Source organism: Aplidium turbinatum, chromosome 13 (assembly GCF_918807975.1).
Source record: "Aplidium turbinatum chromosome 13, kaAplTurb1.1, whole genome shotgun sequence".
Taxonomy (NCBI): domain Eukaryota; kingdom Metazoa; phylum Chordata; class Ascidiacea; order Aplousobranchia; family Polyclinidae; genus Aplidium; species Aplidium turbinatum.
Genome location: NC_137484.1, coordinates 1,674,457 through 1,696,411, shown reverse-complemented (window position 1 = coordinate 1,696,411; position 21,955 = coordinate 1,674,457). Strand labels below are relative to the sequence as shown.

The following is a 21,955-nucleotide window of genomic DNA, read 5'->3' as shown; positions in this document are numbered from 1 at the left end:
AATTATAGTGAGTTATCACGATCAACAGACTATCAGCAAAATCACAGCGGTTTCATCCTGTGTGAAATTAATGATGCATTTGCATTTCGAGTTTTACTCTCAGCACTCGGGGAGTTGGTGAAGTCTAGCGCACAAAACTGCACAGTGCACACTCTTTAACGACAAGGCCACGGAAGAACTACAATGTTTGCATCTACTTATACGACAAATTTATCTTGGTCTTGTCGCTGAAAAACGAGCATTTTGTCCATTTTATGGGCAAACATACAAAACGTATTTTCATAGCAACTGTCGATTGCCTCAACATGTATTGCACAAGTTAATGTCTTGACTAACTTTGTTCTTCGTGATCATCGCTCGGATACGCGTTGGCAGATCAAACAAAGCGAGAAGGTGCAAAATGAAAATTGTTTAAACATTTCTCAAAAGAGTTTAGCTAAAAATGGTATAGTCCTACTGTATTGCCTATTGCTCATTACTGTATTGGTCAAGCCTATTTAAAAATAGAAAAATCCGTCCAATTATAACCATCACAATCGGCAGCCGCGGCTGAGTGGTTAGCGCGTTGGGCTCGCAGTCGAGAGTCTGCATGTTCGACTCCAGCCACCCGCACTTGCTGTTGTTTCTCTGGGCAAGAAACTTTACGATAATTGCCTCTACCTAGTGATCGATTTCGAGTAATGGGTAGTACCAAATTTAAGTCATAAGTAGAGTAGACAACCGGAAACAGACATTGCCGTCGGCTGCAGCGTGGGTCAGGTGTATGTCGGAAGGCGTACACCGATGCATAGCGCTCAAGTCCGCTTTCCCGCAATGCAGGATAAAGATAAACAAACAAACAAACAAAAAATGGCCGATTTGGCAACTTTGTCAGGATAGAACTTAATTTCTACAAAACAAACAAATGTTGCAACGCACAATTGTGTGACTGCTATTACATCTATGACATCACATTGGCGTCGCTTCTAAATTAGTTTTCATGACGTTTGATAAAGGCGATCATCGATTCAATTTAAGCCGTGCGAGTTATAAAGGTCTAAAACAATTGTTGAATACAAGCTGCACTAAACCAGTCTTGTTCATGATTTGCCTCAACGGCCCAGTAATGTTGATGGACAACACAAGCAACTCGTGCATCAGCCTGGGAAAACGGGCTCGATGCTGAGTAGGATTATCCAGGTGGTGATGGATTATCCAGGTAACCATAAGTTATATTGACACAGTTACTGCAATTCCGTTCTTATTCATTTGCAACAAAGCACTCAAATATAATTCGTTGTTAAATCGCTGAGATTGGTCACGAACGCGCTGTGACATCATTGCAGCAACAAAATGTCGCTATTAGGACCCGATCAGTTGGTAGAAGACCAGACTATGTTGCGGCTGGAGGGGGGGCGGGGTGGGGAGGCCAAATTGCGAGAAAACCTGCAACAAAAAGGCAAGATGAGGCGACGACGCATTCAATGAACAAGCTGAAGGATGATCAACCGCCGAGGATGATGGCAAATAATTTGGACGTTGATGCTGAAAAAATCCAAAAATTGAATGCGTTCGACAATGATCAGCAACTGAGCGAACTGAGATGCAATCTCCAATTGATATAACCAATTACTAAATGGACACTAGGTGGCAATTGCAGAATAAATGCAGCAACGCAACATACCTGAGCGGTAGGTGGCGCATCATGGAATGATTCCGCCATCCTCTCGTTCTCTCCTCGTCCGCACAACTAATCACGTGATTGCTGACGTCATTTGCAAATTGATAGACTATGAGCAAACAATCCTTGCAGAGGCGCACCACCTTGCGGCAGCATTCCAACTCCACAGCGCTCACTGTGTCGGTACTTTTGCTGAAAATCGTCTCCCAAGAATTGCTGAGTGGTAAAACAATGAAAGGTTACCCAAAAATAATAATAAAACAATTGTATACTGTTTAACAACTTTGAAAACTAATCGAGGATTGTGCCAAGTAAAACCATTGAGGTAGCCATGACCGAGAAGTTAGCGGGATGAGAGGAAACCGCGCTGAACGGGTTTCGAACTCACCAAGAAGCCGTGAAGCAGATCCACAAGCCCTGACCGTGACTCCAATGCATCCGGTTAAAGACTCGATCGAAGAAGCGCATGAGACGCAAGGAATCTATCTTCCATCCTCTCCACACTCTCTGCATGACCGCGCCCACATTACCACGCACAATGTCGATCACCTGCCGATCGGGAAGTTATAATAATTTATTTCACACTACTTGGGTGCAAAATAGCGTCAATAAAAAGTCTCCAGAATTGGCAAGTTTCAGCCAATTGTCGCAGCTCTTTCGGGCTGTGCTTTGTGAAAGATCGAACCCTTTGCTTTAATCTTTCTGCTGGTCTTCCTTGACTTCGTTTGCCTGTAATCAGCCTTGATAGTAGGAGGGTTTCGTTATAAACTGAGTTTATTGGATATTGTATTCTATGTCCCAACCAAAGAAGTTCACGTTTGCTGACTTGTTCAAGCAGGGGAGTTGCTCCTACTGCACCTTGTAAGTCATAGTGAATATGTTCAGTCCATGAAATTTTGAAAATTCTTCTTAATGATTGTGTGTGGAATGTGCTAATAGTATTTTGAAGTTTTGATGTTAACACCACAACGTTAAAACTAGGAAGTTTCTCGAATCAAACAAACGTGGTAAAGCATGAAGACATGCGGATGTACAAAATGGTTGGAGTACATGATCACAGCACACCACATGATGTGTTGCGAAATAATAGACAATCGTGATTTCTACATAGACATGAGAAACCAACAAATATTTCAGACTTTAGTTTTCTGGTCGTGCAAGCCACATAGCGATCTATAGACAGGCTTTGCCAACGTGCCAACTGGAGGCTGATGACTTTATATCTCTTTAAAATGATAATTTTGAGAATCCAAATTACCAAAGTGTGATCTGACTACTTGATCTCAAATAATTGCAAAAATTTTCATATTAAATCGTTCTCCTATTACCAGTGTTGCCAAACGCTTTTCGGATTTCCAACACAAGTGTTCAAATCTAGCCCTTGCATGGTGACAATAGCATGAAACTATCACAATTTCTTCTAGTTCTTATACGTAAAGATACTTTGGAAAGATTGATAACGTAGTTTATTGGGATATGAAACGTTATACAGTCAGATAAATGGTCGAAAAGTTCTACTTGTGAGATGATAGATGAAATGCTTGAACTGACGAATGCTTCACCACTTCTAACACGTAAAGAAATCAAATTCTTAAACAGCAAACGTCTTCGTCGATTTCAAAATAAATATAAACTTCTACTTGCCACAGCTACTTTACAATTGACAATTTCCACTTTGACAATCTATTTAATATCGGCTGTAACTCTACAATCGTCTTCAATGTACTTTTCATTGCAACTTCTAATCCTCATAATTCACAACTCTCAATACAACTCCAATAACAACTCTAATAATAATAATCGAATCACGCGGTTGCTTATAACAGGTTTGCTTGGATTAAAAGCTTCCAGAGACTAGGGTAATATTAATTACAGACTGCCTAACTAAAGGTTACCATCGATCAGTATCATCGAAACACCACAACAGAATTACGCAACAAAATAGTTCACCTATTCGAGAACAACAATGTAGTCTACCGCCCGAGCAATATTGATTGTGACATAACTCAAAACCATACAATTCACCAGGCCTACTACTCAAACTTTCAACTTATACTAAAAATTTGGGCTATTAGGAGTTAGGCCTCCAATCAAATCTGCACGTTGGCATGGTCCGTGTATGTTGGTCGCCATGCTGCAGACATATACCTTCACCATATGAACACAACTATTCAGGCACGTTTAAAATCCCTCAAAGTTTTGTCTCCTTTTCCATTCATTGACGTGTTGGTGCATGGTACATGGATTATTGCAAAGTTAAGGAAAATGTGAGTCCCATACCTGATCGAAGCATCAGGGGATGAGAAGATAAGGTTCTCATTATGCTAACCCTTTGGCAAAAATGAGAGTAGGGTGGCCAGTTTCTTTCTCTCGGCCGCTTTTTTGTCAGCAGCTGCGCCACCCAATTTATTACAACCTGGGTAGAGGTGAGCGGTATTTTTTAACAACCAGCTGCAGCCGGGAGTCGAACCAGCATTGCATAATTGGAAAGCGAGCGTCTTTGCGTATATCAGCTGCGCCATCCCATGGCCTTCCCACATCGATTGTTGTGGCTGGTGCTATATTTTTCGTTCCCGACTTGGTAATGATTCTCTCGTGTTGTCGCTATATGTCAGGGCATTCGTTGGTTAGCCACTGCCTGGCGTCGTCATCGATAGAAACTAGGCCTTCCATACCATGAGGTGGTCTGTATGGCCGGCAATCCTTGATAATGTGGGCTGCCGTCTGCATTTCACCACACTCACGCACAATTGGCAATGATAAGACGAATAGATGACTTAAAAATGGAGCGATGTGGCTTCAAGCAATTGCCTTCGCGAAGACGTGGCTGGAAGAAAAACGTTGTCATGAAATGCAACGATTGTGCGCCTGAAAAGTTATTTCGTCAATTACCTTTTTCCGTTTGGCTGAATCTAGCTTAACCAACCAGTAGGTGGCGAGCAAGGGTTTGTGGTGTTTCCAATTTTTCATGATCTAAAAGTAGAAAGTGGATGAGGCGATGTTGATAACAAACAAAAAGAAAAAAGTTTCTGTTGAGATCGTTATAATCATAAAACAAATGTTCCCAAAACTAAATGAATCATTCACCGCTTACATTGTCCAGCATGACGTCAGCTTCCTGATCGCTTTTCCCAGGAAACTTGATACGTGTGCACTCTAGCGCGGTTAGCGTCTGTTGAGTGCGTTCCGCTTCTCTGTCTTCTATGCCGTTAGGTGTCACTGCGTGCCGAGATAGTTTTCCAGCCGACGTCGACGACGCAACAATCGAAGGCGGCAATGTGATCGCGGACGTGGAGTTTCGATGAAATCGTCCATTGTCATCATTGTGGAAATTTCTACGTCATCAAACAAGAATTAACCCCTTTGGGAACATTAACCTGGTTGAGCATGATTGCGTGTTGGGAGCCAATGGGAAAGTTGAGGATTGTTCCGCAACGGAAGTAACAGACGAAATGTTGCTGAGACATTGTCGCCTTACAATCAAATCCCCACTTTCATGATTAGCTGTCAGCCATATTCTTACATTTTTGATGCGGTGGTGTAAAGACGTCCGGAATGCTTCGTCGTTGATGAGCCTTGATTATCACGTGACTTGAAATGACGTATTTTGTCAAGCCGCCGAATAATAAGTTTCTCCCGCGAGCGAGCCGCGTTGTCTTCATCCTGGGAAAAGACAATTCGAAGCGATTTTTAAAAAAGCGCCACCCGTTTTGCTTATTAAGTTGGTTTTTAAGTCAATGCAAAAAACTATTGTTAGACTTTTTACTCAGCTAGGTTGATGTCACTATGACGTCATATAGCGACAAAATTTGATAAACTTGCGATTAGACGAATTATTGAATAAGATCTTTAAATTATTGAATAAAATCTTTAAAGTTTTAAGTGAAGAGAAACGAAACAAGTAGCTGAAAAAATATCAAGGCAAGCACTGCTATTTTGCATTCATCAAATGCCGGCATTTGCACAACAATTTAACTTTTTAGTGTAATTTATCAAGAATCGATTTCGCTATAGTAATAGCATCTTCAGCTAGCACATGTAAAAAAAATTTGAAAAATAAGTAAAACGAACAAATAAGCAAACTCCGATATTATCAACACGCATAAAATTTCTATTTTAAATAGATAGTTACATGATATCAAAATTAAAATCAAAAACTGCAAGTCTAAATCTTAAACTGATGTTCTGCCACGATTTCCAACAATATAAGGCAAACCGGGGCGTGTTGTCACAGGTTTGGGGTTTTTCGATTTCTGCTTTTGCTATATACAATGCAAGTGATTTAGTTATATCATTCGTACACTGTCCACTTACACTTCCTTTTGCCACTAGTTAAACTTTTTAATCGCAAAAGGATTTTAAGAAAATCAAATTTTTGTAAAAAAAAAATTGTGACAACACGCCCCAGCACGGGGCGTGTTGTCACAAAGCATGGGGCGTGTTGTCACAATTTTTTTTTTTTTACAAAAATTCGATTTTCTTGAAATCATTTTGCGATTAAAAAGTATAACTAGTGGCAAAAGGAAGTGTAAGTGGACAGTGTATGAATCATGGTGACCTCTAGTAAAAGGTCATGTCAACGCTTGAGAGATTTCTTCGACTGGCGGCTGATTTTAAATCGCGGCTGGAGCTGCAGTGCGAGTATCGTACGTTTAGAGCGTAGTAAACTTGTGAGCAGTGCAAGTACAAGGTATTGTGTAAAGCAAAAGCAGTGTTGCTTACAAAGTATTGCGTCCTAGTGTTGGGTAAAAACATTTCTGTAGATAATGATTTGCCCCAATAGCCTTGTGTGCAGTCAAGTAGGTTTCACATACTAGCTTACACAAGTATAATGGTAGGTCTAAGTTGCACTCTACTAAAACTGTAGAAAAGCTGGTTTGTTTGCAGTTTTAGATATGAAATAGGTTGGTTTACACCATAAAATGCACAGAAGCAACTATATGATGTTGTATGGTATTCCTTTCTGCATTGTTCAGTTTTGAATAACTGTCTTGTATGCTAAAATCTAGGTAAATGAGTCTCTCTCCAAAATTTTGTTTGCTACCTACACTTATGTCAGTAGTTGGCCTATAATGACTGTTTTACCTTTAGTTGTAAATCTACAGTAAAACAAATACAGTATAATAAGTTGATAAGAAGAAATGCAATAAATTTTCTGTCCCTGGTTGGAATAATGAAGTTAAGCAGGCTCATTTCATTGCCAGAGAAACTTACAACATGTGGGTGAAAAATGGGAAACAACGGAATGGTTATCTGTATGAGTTGATGCAGAATAAACGAAAGGAGTTTAAAAAAACCTTTTGCCGTTGTAAAAATGCCTCTGAACAACATAGAGCTAATGCACTTGCCTCAGCACTCAACTTGGACAGCTCACAAAAGTCATTTTGGCAGAAGGTAAAAAAATCTACTTGCAAAAATAGTTCTCTTTCTGTAAATGTTGGTGGAGCAAAAGGTCCTGAAGCTATTGCTGAGATGTGGAAGCATCATTACAGCTCCTTGCTAAATTCCAGCAAAACCAACACTGAAAAAGAATTTGTTAACTCGTATATTTCTTCTAAGGATAAATATCATAATTTTTTCAATATTTCGTTGCAACATGGACACAGTTGGTTGGTCCCTTGCTTGCCAAACTGCCATTAAATCGAGCTGCTGGTGCTGATAAAAAAGTTTCAGCTGAACATCTTGTTTATGCTGATTATTCTATTCGTTTTTATATTAGTGTACTTTTTAATATGTGTCTTAGTCATGGTGTTGTACCAAATTCTTGCTTGGACACTGTTCTAGTCCCAATTGTAAAGAATTTGAATGGCGACATTCAAGATTCAGGTAACTATAGACCTATTGCTGTAGCTACAGTAATCTCAAAACTGTTTGAACGTTTTATTTTGAATCATCTATTGCCTTTTTTGAATACTAGTGACAATCAATTTGGGTTTAAGTCTGGCCATAGTACTGACATGAGTATTTTCTTATTAAAACAAGCAGTGTCCTCTTATATCAGTCATGACACTCCTGTATATTCTGTTTTTTTTTGATGTTTCAAAAGCCTTCGACAAAGTCAATCATCATTTATTGTTTAAAACGCTTATCACACGCAACGTGCCTATGTATTTTGTTCGCTTATTGAAATACTGGTATAGTAAACAAACCATGCAAGTGAGGTAGGGAGGTCACCTGTCCCAATCATTTAATGTGTCCAATGGAGTCAGACAAGGTGGGGTGTTAAGCCCCTATCTTTTTGCGGTATATATTGACCCTCTTTCTTATGAGCTCCATAAAACAAAAGTTGGTTGCTATGTTGGCAACTCTTGTCTAAATCATATTATGTTTGCTGATGACATTTGCTGCATCTCGCCTAGTTTGTGTGGCTTACAAAATTTGTTAGATGTTTGCCACAAGTATGCTGTTGAACCTGAAATTACTTTCAATTCTAAAAAGTCATTTGGTAGGCTATGTTATTTTCCCCAAAAAAACGTTTATCTTTTACGTGCTCCTCTGCTACATCTAGGTAAATCTGAAATTGTGTTCACGGACTCTGTAAAATACCTGGGTGTATTGATTGAGAGTTCTCTCTCAGATGAAAATGATATTTCAAGGCAGGTACGCTCTCAGTACTGTGCTGCAAATAATGCAAAATCTCATTTCGCTAAATGCTCACCCGCTGTAAAAAACATTGCATTTCGCTCTTATTGTATCATTTGTATGTCCTTTTACGCATCCCAGTTGTGGAACAAGTTTAGATATTCTAGTATAAAACGATTACATGTTGCTTACAATGATTCTTTTAGAATATTGCACAACTTGCCTCGTTATGTCAGTGCCCGTGAATATCAAGTAATGAATAATATAACAACGTTTGATGCTTTATTGAGGAAAAACATGTTTTCGTTTATCAACCGTTGCATTCACTCCTCCAATCGCTTTATATCAGACCTGATGTCATCTGATTGTTTTTATCGCTCTGAATACTTTCAATTCTTCCAACGCTCATTGTATGTAAATTTGTAACAGTGGATAGCCTAGCCCATTTAGTGAAATTTTAAATCGACGGCATCCAAAGTGGCTCTCTGTGACCTTTGTGCATTTGCAGTTTGTGTATTATTTCGTTGTTTTGTTTTTAGATATGGACAACTTCGTCTGACGCAAATAAATAATAAAATAATAATAATAATATCCGTTCAGCTAACTGCAGTACAGGAGCCTACCACTGCTACAGTTGCTGCTTGTTAGTGTCAAGTTAATCATGCCATTAAAGTGCTGTGTTCCACTGTGTAAAGGAAACTATGATTCAAGCTTATCAAAATTATCAGTCTATAGGTTTCCGAAAAATGAGCAGGAACATCTTAAATGGATTAAAGTTATCCCACGAGCAAACTTGAATGTGACGAAGCATACAGTTGTTTTGTTAAAGTCTGAAAAGTGTGAAAATATACTAGGAAGCATAATTATACTGTAGCTGCAAGTGCACATACACCGAGTGAGTTGGAAAAATCAAAGTATACGTTGGAGCATATGAGGTAAACTTCACATCTTTGTTGATTTTCAAGCAAGGTAGATTAGATCCAACAATAACGTTACCGTATGTTGATGATAATTGTGCCTTGTTAATGAATATTGATGTTTGTGTGCTACCGCTGTCAACAGCATTTATTTTTGGCTGGTTCTCAACTGATAATTATTGTAAAATCATTCAGTTATGAGATGCGTTCTTTTGCCTGATGAAGTGTGCTTTATGTACAAGACAGCTTAGTAAAAAGGCCACATTACACTTCAGCTTGTGTGCAACTCAGTGCTGCTTGGTTTTGCTTCAAGATATCAAATTATCCGAGATAAACGCCAGACAGCAAAATCCTGACAATCAGCCTCCAGTCCAGACAGCAGCATGAGCGTTGTCAAGACCTCTTATATAATCCACCATGGTATGAATGATATAACCAAATCACTTACATTGTATATAGCAAAAGCACAAATGGAAAAACCCCAAACCTGTGACAACACGCCCCGGTTGGCCTTACAAAATCAAATTTTATTATGTGGAATTTACACATTTATACAGTAAACAAGTTGAAATTAACTCAACAACTGCTTTGGGTCTTGTTTCCTTGCCTTCACATATCACCCAAGGGTTCGGTAGTTTATGCCAAATTTTGCTTCTCGTAAGCTGTGACCATCATCACAGCTGTGACAACTCGCCCCGACGTACGCAGTCAGACAAAAGTTTTAATGGCGGCTAGAAAAGGCACGCTCTTAACTTCTAAAGTGTCAGCTAAACATCTAACATAATAAGCTATAAAATTGATTTCATACTTGCGGTCAAACTGCTCTTACGAAAGCGTCACACAATTTTGAAAAGTTAGTGAAATTTACATCGATGACCAAGTTTTTGATAATAATTTAATTTAAGCTAAACCTGCTGTCTTTTCTTGACTTTTCTAACCTCAAAATGAAGATGACTCTTAACAAAGCACGTGCTACAAATATAGACTCGAAGCAGTAAGTGCAAGTACAAAAAAAATTGCTGTGACAACACGCCCCTTGTGACAACACGCCCTGGTTTGCCTTACTGGTACAAAATTCAAGAAATGCATGAACATATACGATCCATCAAGTTACAGAATATTTTAAATATGTTACCATAGAGTTGAAAATCTAAATTCTAGCAATCAAAATTTTGGAAGTAAATTTACGAATCATAGAAGGAACCAAGTTGTCTAAAACAAATATTTACAATTTGATCGCAATAACAACGACAAGCAATCTATCAAAACCATGATGCTGGAAGTCCATAAGCAACGAAAAGTGAAAAGTTCTCAATGCGTCGCCAAAAGTAAATGATTGCATTGCTCGGTTGGACGCAAAAGATGATATGAACACAAGCTCCGAGGTGTTCGCAAGGAAGGAATTACACCAAAGTAGGTTGCCAAGGAATATGTGGAACACTGCAGTTCGTCGAAGCGAAAGATGGCCGGACAACAATTCGTAACAAAAGTTAAAAAACGAAATAGAAATGTTGTCAATCAATAAGAGATTGTGCAGACTTCCCCCGATAGAGTTCCTGTGGAAAGAATCAATCGCAAGGCGCCGACTCGCATTGTGAAATTTGCGAGTTATTTATTGATTGATAACATTTCTAGTTTGTGTAAAAGACGTTGATGTAAAAATATCGGAATGTTTACCTCTGACGACGACACGTCCGATGACGAGGATCCAGTGAAGGAAGATCTCCGGTTGTCCCTCGATGAGTGTCTTGATGAAGGAGGAGTGAGCAAAGGCATGCTGGAGAGAGGCTGCATGGACTTCACCTCAATCCCCTCCTCCTGCTCGCACTGACCGATCAGGTCAAGCAACTTATCCACCTGCGCATGAAACCAACACTTGTCAAGCGAAGATAGTTTTACTAAAAACAACTCATGAAACTCACAACGCCTTCTTCACAGCGAGCCAAATACGTTCAACACCACCATATGAAAACACCACCATATGAAAACGCCACACAGGCAACCACCACATGCAAACACCAGGGATGGATCCAGCCTCTAATTTTTGGGGGGGTGCTGCTGAAATCTATTTTCATTCAAAGAGGTCCATCAGTGTAGCACTGTCAAAATGTGTCTCTGCTGTATTTGGCATACTGATACGCATTCATGTTGTCAATACAGATGTTTTTGTTTAATATTAATAAAGACCTGAAAATGGAGAAAGTGTGCATGAAAAATCAAGTCTTAAGCATTTTGAAATTTTTTGGGGGGTACGCACCCCCCACACCTCCACTTGGATCCATCCCTGGCAAACCCCACCACGTGCAAAGGAAATTAGATTACAATTTTATTTCTGTCACTAACCAATGTTTCATTAGATCTGAATAAGCCGATTGACCGGCAGTGGAACTGTTTGTTCAACTTACTTTGCCTGGTCGATAGTGGTCGTTGCGTTGGTAAGGGGCGCACTGCGACTGAAAGAGCTTAAATACGTCACTCACCAGCTTTCCATACCTGTAAGCGCACAAGTTCCATTCAATTCCCTATAAGCAACAATTCCCTACAACCGTTCCCACTCTAGCGCTAAGCCAGCCCTTTTCAGGGCTTGCTCTAACGTTGATCTCGGCTAACATCGAAGGATTTTCTTCAGCAAAATCAACCATCCTTGCTGAACTCTGCAAAAACACCAATGCAATGTCCCCCGCCCACAGGAAACTCACCGAGATGCTGCACACCACAGGCCAACAATACCTGGAATGGAGCTTGTCAACGAAATGGATCTTGCAATCTACGTAAGATCCGGATCACGAGTTAACTTAATATCGTCCGATGATTGCCAGACTCTCCACCTCGATGGAATAGACGTAACATCTGTCTATAACAGGGGTGGGGAACCTGCGGCCCGCGGGCCGAATGTGGCCCGCGTGACTGTTCCATGTGGCCCGCGTCAAAATTTCTTTACCCAAAATATATTGAAACAACAGCTCAAAAAAGAGTAGGCTCTGCATTCTCGGTATATTGCGAATGGCCGTCGATGAAGAAATGAAACGAAACGAAGTCGATCAGTTCATGAATAATCAGGGAAACCATGTCGTCGAACTCACTGATAGCCAATGGTTGTGTGACCTAGCGTTTATGGTTGACATTAGCGAGCACCTCTCCGAGCTCAACGTCAAGTTGCAGGGACCGAATCAGCTTTTGAACTCCTTGTTTGCAAAAGTGAAATCATTTGAAGCTAAACTACATCTGTGGAAAGTACAACTTGAAAACAATAAGATGTTCTTAATAATGATGTTCCTAATAACTTCCAACATGAAATAGTAGATCTCCAGAATGACGGTACGTTGAAAGCGATGTACCAAAACATTCCACAGCTCAACTTTTATCAAAGCTGCATAAATGCTGGTGATTTTCCAGTCATGCGGGAACATGCTTTGAAATATGTGTCTCTGTTTGGAAGCACCTACCGCTGCGAATCAGTTTTTTCTGTAAATAAAATTTCGAAATTTTTAGTGGCCCGCTTGTGTTATTTCTCATTTTATGTGGCCCGCAATACTGAAAAGGTTCCCCACCCCTGGTCTATAATAAAGCTTTGGTAGCGAGTTTGCTTTGTTGAACCACAGACAAACAAAACAGAGTAACTTTAGCGGGCTTAGCATGTTTTACTATATAGAAATTAAAAATAATAAATAAATCAAAAACGTTTTCGACACGTACGTGTGTCTGCAATAAGAATTAGCCTACTTAAATCTGCAATATACATAAAATGAAAATTATAAGATAAATCTGAATATGCACTGTAACGACATTCCGGACTGAAAAGCACAAACTGAACAAGTGATACAAGAATGATTACGAGTAAATTATACGGCGGGAAACAGATCACTTGAGGTGTAAAGATCTGCCTCGAGAAATGATTTTAAATTGTCGTCGATCGAGACATTGCCTCTTATGTAGCGTGCATTGATAATCTCTCGATCAACCAATTTAAAAGCATCTCTCGAGGCAGATGTAAATTGCAGACTAAGATGATGGAAGCCTTAAGAATCAAATGTAATAATTCATCTCTCAATAGGTAGTTATTCGCCTGTGGCTCATCGTTCCTTTTGTGAGTGTTTCAAATGTTTGTCACATGTCTATTGTCTGTACTTTATATCTCATGTGATCTGTTTCTCGCCGTATAATTTACTCGAAATCATTCTTGTATCCCTTGTTCAGTTTGTGCTTTTCAGTCCGGAGTGTCGTTATAGTGCATAGTCAGATATATCTTGTAATTTTCATTTTATGTATATTGCAGATTTAAGTAATTCCTGATGAGGACACACGTACGTGTCAAAAACGTTTGAGTCGAATTTTTAATTATGTTATATCTCTTTGTAATAAAACATGTTACGCCGCTAAAGTTACTCTGTTTGATCTGTCTATAAGCCCCAAAACGAACCCTTTATACCAAACGATGTAGTGGTGCAAAATGGCGCCATGCCTGACTTGTTTATCGGCGATTTCAACAGTCACAGCTGGGGCTACAGAAACACCACTAATGATGGAGAAGCTATTGAAAAATGGGCTGGAAATAACAACCTGCATCTCATAAATGACCCCAAGCTGCTTCTTCCTTTAACAGCGGACGGCGAGGTTCAAACCCAGACCTCGTCTTTGCAAGTGACTCGATCATTCCGGGCTGTGTGAAGCATAATCTTAGATCTAATTCCACACACACTCAAGATCGCCCAATCTGCCTTCAAATCAAAGCAGTGGTCGCTCCAAAGAACGTCCCATATCAGCGACGATGTAACTTTTAAAAAGAAGGGATTTACTTCAGATCTGGACTTGCACATCGCCCAGTTTAAATACTTTGACTTCATAGAAGCTGTACGAAGAGCATCAAGAAAAAACGTTCCTAGAGGCTGTAGGATAGGTTACATCCCTGGTTTGAATTCGGACTCGGCAGACCTCTATGAAAACTACAAAAAAAGTTCCAATCAGATCCTTTCTCTCACTCTACGGTTGAAGCAGGAGAAAACGTGATGGCAGTCATCGCCAGCAAAAAGAGAAGAATGTGGCAAGATATGATCGAATCCACAGATCTGTCTCATAGCAGTCGGAAAGCCTGGAAAACAATCAAATTGCTGCAGGCCGACTACACTGAACAAGACCACCATTACACTGTATCTGCCACTAAAATATCCCATTAACTTCTTTTAAATTGCAAAAGCAAAAATAGCATAAAAAGCAGTTTAAACACGGGCTAAAGAGAACTCAAAATGAACGCCACCCTAGTCCAACATCTTTCTCTATTAATGAACTGAAGAAGGGCATTGAACCTCTAAAACAAGATGAACCTGCTGAATTAAATGGCATCCGAACAGAACAAATTAAACATTTCGGTACAATCACTCTCGGATGGCTGCTAAAACTTTACAATAACTGTCTCGGCTCTAACCAAATTCCTAAGCTATGGAAAAAAGCCAAAATTATTGCCTTGTTAAAACCAGGAAAAGACCAATCTGATCCTAAAAGCTTTCGTCTATATCTTTGCCGTGTCATTTATTCAAGTTTGAAAGGCTGATATTAAACTGATTACAACCTCTCATAGAAGACCAACTCATTAATGAACAAGCAGGTTTCCGACCTGTGGTAAATCCTGCACAGGATAACTCTTGAATCTAACACAGCACATAGAAAATGGGCTTGAAGAGGGTTCCGTCACTGGAGCTGTCTTTGTAGATCTATCTGCAGCGTATGACACTGTCAACCATCGTCTCCTTATATCAAAGATCCTCAATATCACTGAGAACTTTCGATTCACTAAGCTGATACAATCATTGCTTAGCAATCGCCGTTTCTATGTTTATTTTTGTGGCAAAAATAGTAAATGGAGATAGCAGAAAAATGGTCTGCCACAGGGGAGTGTGTTTTAGCCCCTATCTTATACAACGTTTATACTAAAGTAACGACCAACCAATCCATCTTCGTACAAGAAGCTTCCTATATACTCTAACGATCTGTGCATTCTAATGCAACACAAACACTTCACTTCCACGGAGAGAGTACTCAGTGATGCTCTGGATGGGCTGACAAGTGACAACATACTACACGGACAACCACCTGCGTGCCAACCCCAATAAAACCCAAGTCTGCGCATTCCACCTTAGATCCCGGGATGCATCACGCCAACTAAACATTCCTGGAATGGAACCAAATTGGCACACTGTATCAATCCCACATACCTCGGTGTCAAACTAGATAGTTCCCTCACATACAAATCCCATATCGAAAAAGTAAGAGCTAAAGTGGCTTCTCGAAATAATATCTTAAACTCTGATTGGGGTGCCCTTCCAGATACAAAGCAGTCAACTACTTTAGCCTTATGCTATTCGGTTGCAGAATATGCCTTCCCAGTTTAAGAACGCTCGCCAAGAAACTCGATCCTATGTTGAATTGTTGAACCGAAGCTGCCGTTTGAGTACAGGTTGTCTCAAACCAACCAACAACACGTTGCTGCACATTTTGTCTGGAATTGCTCCCCCCAACATCAGAAAAAGCGTGACCGGCAGAAAGGCAAGATCTTGTCAGGACATGGATTTGAGACACCAACTGTATGGCCAAATTCCAGCACGAAGGCGATTGAAGTCAAGAAAAAGTTTTTTGCTTCAGTTGTCCCACTGGGTCAAGATGAGGTCGCCGCCAATGTGCGGGTCCAACTGTGGAAGGAGCTGGCAGCCGGGCTGACACCGGCCAATATGGAGCTTTCTCCCACAGAAGGCCTTTCTCCCGGACAGCATAAACCTTTGAAGTATTGGCGATGCCTTAACCGCTGAAGAACTGGTATTGGAAGATGTAAGACGTTGATGGGGATATTCTTTGGAAAGCACAAGTTATAAATGTGGACAGGAGCAAACGATGCAACATCTCCTCGAATGCTCTGTCCTAAAAGCAAGATACTCTGCACAGGGTTTAGCTGAGTTCAACGATAGAGCAAGAGCTTGATGAGGCTCTGGGCTACGACCGTGTGACACACGATGAAGAAGCGCACAAACATAATGGGATGATGTTATCATGCATTAAATACCGAAAATAATATATTTCGTACGTCACAATTCATCATCGTCTTAAGCATGCGCTTGCTGGTCGTGCTAAACTTCTTTTAAGTGAAGGTACATTTCAACCACCACACTGATTTGTTGGTTTGATCTATTAGCCTGCATTTCAACATTAAAAAACTTTAGATTAAGCTGAAGTTGCATCATTTATCGAAGTTCTAGAATCGTGATGATTTAATATTTTAGCATGAGCAATCACAACCATTCAAAAGCAAAATATGAAACATCTCAAGTGTTGAAGACGCGCTGATTTATTGTCACATAAAACCGGAACTATTCTAGAAAGGGAAATTAAGTGCAAATAAAACATTGAAAATCCGTTGAAAATACTATGATTGATTGGAGAGCAAAACAATATCGTAATCACCTTTCTCTTTGGGCTTTATCGTGACAGGGGAATATCCTTCGGTAACCACGCATGTTTGAATTCTGAAAATCTTCTTTTGCTTCTTCCTTCCTCGCCCAGGCAAGCTGCTCCTTCTGAAAGCGCAAAGTTTGAGCCTGTTAAATACAAAACCAGACATTCTCAAAAAAGTGCCTGCACAACATTTGTCTAACTCCTACATCACATTTGTAATTTGTGTGAAGCAGAATTGGAAAACTGCATCTTCGGACAGGGACTGGGATGACGTGGCTACATGTGGAAGACTAATGTTGATTTCTTTCTACTGAGTGTTGTAATGTTCACGGGTAATTAGATCGACAAACACGCAACGCAACTTTCAGAGTTATTGAAAGCGACTCCGAAAGGTCATTGCTGCGCCTGGTGGTTACCTGGAAGCACACAACCGTGTATGGGTTGGCTCCATGCTAAAACCCGCGAACGGTCAGAATTACAGTCCTATGCAAAGCCAATGAACAACATGCAGCGATGCTGACAGTGATATTATTCCAGCATGATTCGCGTGGGTGCTACACTGGCATGGCCAGCAAAGCGTAATGCTCGCTTGCCAGTGGGTGCTCGTTTTTCATCCACCACGTCGGAAAAGCAATGGCGTTTCTCTTCTTTGCCGATATTGCATTGTTTCTTTTTTTTACCAATAGACAGCATTGTCCAAAAAGACATTTCACAATCCCCTTGTTATGATCCCACGGTGGTAATTGACAAAATTAAGCGCTCCTACCTATAATACCTTGTAACATTTTGTACTTTTTCAAATTGAATCAAAATTATCCCTGAATTCTGAAATCTTTAAAGTAATATGCAAGCAAGCAAGCTGTTCAATTTTCTTGCAGTATAAATGTTGTTGGTAAACCTGATTGAAATACATTGCTCACCTTTCTTCAATCTATTAACAAGTTTCACCAAGAAAAGAAAATGCACAGCAGGCTCGTATGTACTACTAATTGAAGGATCTTAATATTTGTGCTCATGAGAACTTCCTCCAGTGCATCCACAACATGCATTGTGCGGAAGAATATGCCGGCACCAGATGAATAAGCGACATACCAACTCTTCTTTCCTTTTCCGGATGGTGACCTTCCGCTGGGTGAGAGGAGACAAGTTGGAAGAGTTTCTCTTGCTTTGGGTGGGAGTGAAAAGACGGCGCTGAGTAACAGCCTTTTCGTGGGCAAGATTCTTTCGCTTGTCGCTGGCTCTGTGATGAACAAACAATTATATCATCATCTGGTAATGTAGAAAACATGCTTCCAACCAAAATGGTTATGAAACACCCTACGTCATAATACTTTAAAAGAATTCAAAAATTTCACTACACAAACATATTCAGCCCAAACAAAGAACAAAACAAATTAAACAACAGCGGCAAAGTAGAATTCCGTGGGAAACGCACAGGTCACGTAAGGCTGTTGGAAGCTAGTTTTGAAAATAAAAATTTGTTGGGCCACAAGTGAAGCTGTGCCAATACTCACCGTGTCGTATACTTCAGGTGTTCACTAAACAAGTGAATAAAAGATATCAATAACCTCTCAAGACTCTTTAGAATCAAAGCAACTTTTTGATTTTGATTATCCAGATTTTTGTGATCGTTTAAACAACTTTTTTTTAAATCCGTTTGCTTGCTCCTTTGAAATCTTTATAAACTTGTTCTTTACGGTTAACTAACTTCAAGTGTTCTCTTCAAGAATTTGGAGAGGGATTTCTTTCTGTCTGGTAACTCTGAATCTTTTCATATTTTTTCTCTATTCTAATGGGTGGCAGTGAACACTCGTAGTGGTCTCCAACCACCAGGTCGCGACCCAGTACCGGGTCGCAAAAGGGTTGCTACCGGGTCGGGAGAACACGACGTCAAAATGGCCGACAAGGGGCAAGTTAGTTGAAAGTCTTCAGCATTAAAATAAATTGATTGCAATGAAAACAATTGGAATCATTCACTTTGTACTGTACATACAAATGAATCTTATTTATAGGTCTACCCTGCCGTAGGCCTATCAAAAGCTATCCATCAGTGTCGCAAAAAAGCAAAAATTGTTCTTGGAGTTTACAAGCAAAAACGCGATGGATTAATCATGAAAGCAGAGAAACAAAAATGTAGAGACAGCCATGCTTGCAGCGATGAATAGAAAAACTGCTTGATTCGAAAACATGATATATCTTATCTCAAATTTAGTTTCGTTGCTACATGAGATCAATATGTATACAAACAATAATCAATATAAACAAAACACTATATTTTGAAAGATAAACTGAGAAACATTTGAACGAAGAAGACAACAACCAACACCTTTCCCAACTTCCTATCTCTGTACAGCTGCTTTCTCCGCAGTGGCGGCAACTAAAACAACGTTGAGAAGGAGATTGGAGGTAACCAACACGTCAGCTCCTTATTTGACATCACCTGGGTTGAACCATCTTGCTGCCAACAAACAATCTCAGCCGTCTTATTTATTCCAATACCTTTTTAAGTATGTTTCATCCTACTATGTGTAGGTTACAAGTGGTATTTTATAATTTTGTCTAAAAATTTAACCAGTTTGTATTCCGGAGTGCCAAACATGGATTAATAAAAGTGCACAAGCCAGGCAATCCCGCGAGACGTCGTTTCCATGTTTGGCACTCCGGAATACAAACTGGGTAAACTTTTAGACAAAATTATAAAACCGTACATATCTAATAACTACATGCTTAATTCAACTAATCAATTTATGGTAAAGTTAAAAAGATTTTAAGTGTCCACCCAATAGTCGCATGGTGAGTTTTGATGTGTCTTTGTTTACTAACGTAACTCTGTAAGAAACTATTACTATAATTGCTGACCACATTTTTAGTGAAAACCAACCAAATCGACCGCCCATTGCGAAAAAATTCTTCATAAAATTATTACATTTAGACACAGAAGGCATGTTCCTGTACAAAAATAGTTTGTTTCAACAGATAGATGGCGTCACCATGGGTTTCCCATTGGGCCCAACACTGGCTAACTTTTACTTGGCACACATCGAAACCAAAATATTTGAATTTTATCGTGATTTTTATCCCAAACTGTATTTACGTTATATCGATGACATTTTCGCCATTTTTGATGATGATGAATCGTGCTCAAAATTTTTAAACCTTTTAAGTTAACAACATAAAAATATCGAATTTACACATGAAAAATCCAATGATACCATCGCTTTTTTAGATGCTGAAATTGAAATTAAACACAATTCTTTTGACACCTGAATTCAGCGAAAACCTACCAACACTGGCTTGCTTTTAAATTATAACGCTCTATGCCCTAGCAAATGGAAATCTGGTTTAATCAAGAAATTGAAAAACATGTTTTATTTAAATGGATATCCTTCTCATTTTTTCAATAAACTCTTAAACACCTTCATGGCTGATGAACCAAAAAACACGCCTGAAGAAGTAGATTTTTGTTACTTCATTAGTATACCCTTTCTAGGAAAAGATTCAACAAGTTTTGCAAAAAAAACTAGCTAAACTTATAAAAAAGAAATTTTCATGTGACATTCATCCTGTGTATAAAACATTTAAAGTGTACCAATATTTTCAACTGAAGTCGCTTAACCCCTTTGCTCTTTCTTCGAATATTGTGTATAAATTTAATTGTTTGCGTGATGCAAACCAGACATACATTGGTATGTCAACCAGACATTTGTTGACAAGGGCCGGGGAGCACTTAAACCCAAACTTAACAACTGAAAGTGCAATTAAAGAGCACACCGCCTCTTGTGAAACGTGCACTGACAATGTCTCAATCGGCCACTTTAAAATCATCTCTCGAGGCAGATCTGATTTTCAGACTAAGATCATGGAAGCCTTAAAAATCAAATGCAACAATCCATCTCTCAACCGACAGTTATTCACCTGTGGCTCATCGTTCCTTTTGGGAGTGTTCTAATTGTTTGTCCAATACCTGTAGTTTACACCTCATGTGATCTGTTTCCCACCGCATATTGTATCATTTGTTCAGTTTGTGCTTTTCAGTCCAGAGTGTCGTTACCAGGGGCGCAACTAGGGGGGCTGTCTAGTCGGCATGACAGCCCCCTTTAAGATTTGCAACTTCAAGAAGAGGGACGACTAACTAGACTGAGACTTACGTACTACTTAACGTATGTCAGTTCAAGCTACGTTCTATGCATACCAAACTTGTTTCACGCTCAAGTCGCATAAACCGCAATACAAAATATTAACAGACCGTCATTTATTCACGCAATAATGATGTCATAAAAACAAAATGGCTGACTTTCCAGAGTAGTAAAACTTTCAGTGCGGGAAACCGGCTCAGCTTTACGCTTACAACGGCATGAAAAAGAAGCTTTGCAAAGCCATCATTTTAACAAGTTCTCATTCTCAGGTTCAATCGTTTTCTTCTTCTTGCCTTTGTTCTCTCAAAACAACACACGCGCGCACACACACACGTAACGGACCTCTGTTAATCACATGCAGAAACGGATTGGCATGCACGACGCACGTGACTTGCGGGCGTTTTGCGGATGGCGGAGCATTTTTTCAAAAAATTTTTTATATAATTTTTTTCCTTTTTTCAGTATTATTTCCGAATCCAATTACCCGATAAAAAAGCAGTTTTTAGATTCGATTCTGGATGGATTCGAATGGAATCTTAAGGATTCGAAATTCTACTTTAATTCTACTTTGGGCATCCCTACTTAGGATCCAACCTTATTAACCCACAAAACGAAACTGCAGCTGGCTTTAGGCTAGTCTGATTTGTAATCTTTGTATGGTCGCAACTTCACGCATTCTTAAACCAATTTTGATATCAAAAAGACGGCGAATAAATTTTCTTTACAATCTTGTCAAACTTGACGTGTATCCAAGCGCTAAGCTTGTGTGGACTACTTTTTAAGATGTGTGCCTGCCTGCAGAGCAAACAATGTGCTGCGTACTTTCGAAAGCGCGGGAAACTTTTTTTGAGAGTGAGTAGCAAGCGCAGACAGAGCGAAAATGGTCGCTTCGCACGTCACAGAATTGGATCATTGCGCTGTCAATTACACTAGGCTAAAATTCTAACAATCGAACTGTGATATATCCGCTTCTACAACTAATTGTTAGTTTTGTCTCTCGTTGCCGACCCCCTTTGATTTTTTCTAGTTGCGCCGCTGGTCGTTACAGTTATAGTGCAAAGTCAAATTTATCTTACGATTTTTCATTTTATGTATATTGCAGATTTAATTCCTGATGAGGACACACGTACGTGTCGAAAACGTTTGAGTTTATTTTAATTATGTTATATTTTTTGTGTGTAAAAAAGTATGTTAAACCCGTTAAAGGTATACTAAATGAA

The 21,955-nt window shown here is 39.6% G+C and overlaps 1 protein-coding gene across 1 annotated transcript in view; it reads right to left on the bottom strand.

The window, feature by feature from the left end:
- Positions 1 to 291: 291 nt before the first annotated feature.
- LOC145782222 (tubulin polyglutamylase TTLL7-like) overlaps positions 292 to 21,955 on the bottom strand; it is a 60,462-nt gene continuing 38,798 nt past the window's right edge. The window contains exons 9-18 of the mRNA XM_082593996.1: positions 17,692 to 17,839; positions 16,609 to 16,721; positions 11,565 to 11,652; positions 10,837 to 11,016; positions 5,184 to 5,323; positions 4,755 to 4,995; positions 4,553 to 4,633; positions 2,049 to 2,209; positions 1,664 to 1,876; positions 292 to 1,425 (exon numbers count right to left, since the gene is read on the bottom strand). Coding sequence (XP_082450122.1) covers positions 1,353 to 1,425; positions 1,664 to 1,876; positions 2,049 to 2,209; positions 4,553 to 4,633; positions 4,755 to 4,995; positions 5,184 to 5,323; positions 10,837 to 11,016; positions 11,565 to 11,652; positions 16,609 to 16,721; positions 17,692 to 17,839 — 1,438 coding nt within the window. The 3' untranslated portion in view covers positions 292 to 1,352. The remainder of the gene's footprint in view (positions 1,426 to 1,663; positions 1,877 to 2,048; positions 2,210 to 4,552; positions 4,634 to 4,754; positions 4,996 to 5,183; positions 5,324 to 10,836; positions 11,017 to 11,564; positions 11,653 to 16,608; positions 16,722 to 17,691; positions 17,840 to 21,955) is intronic.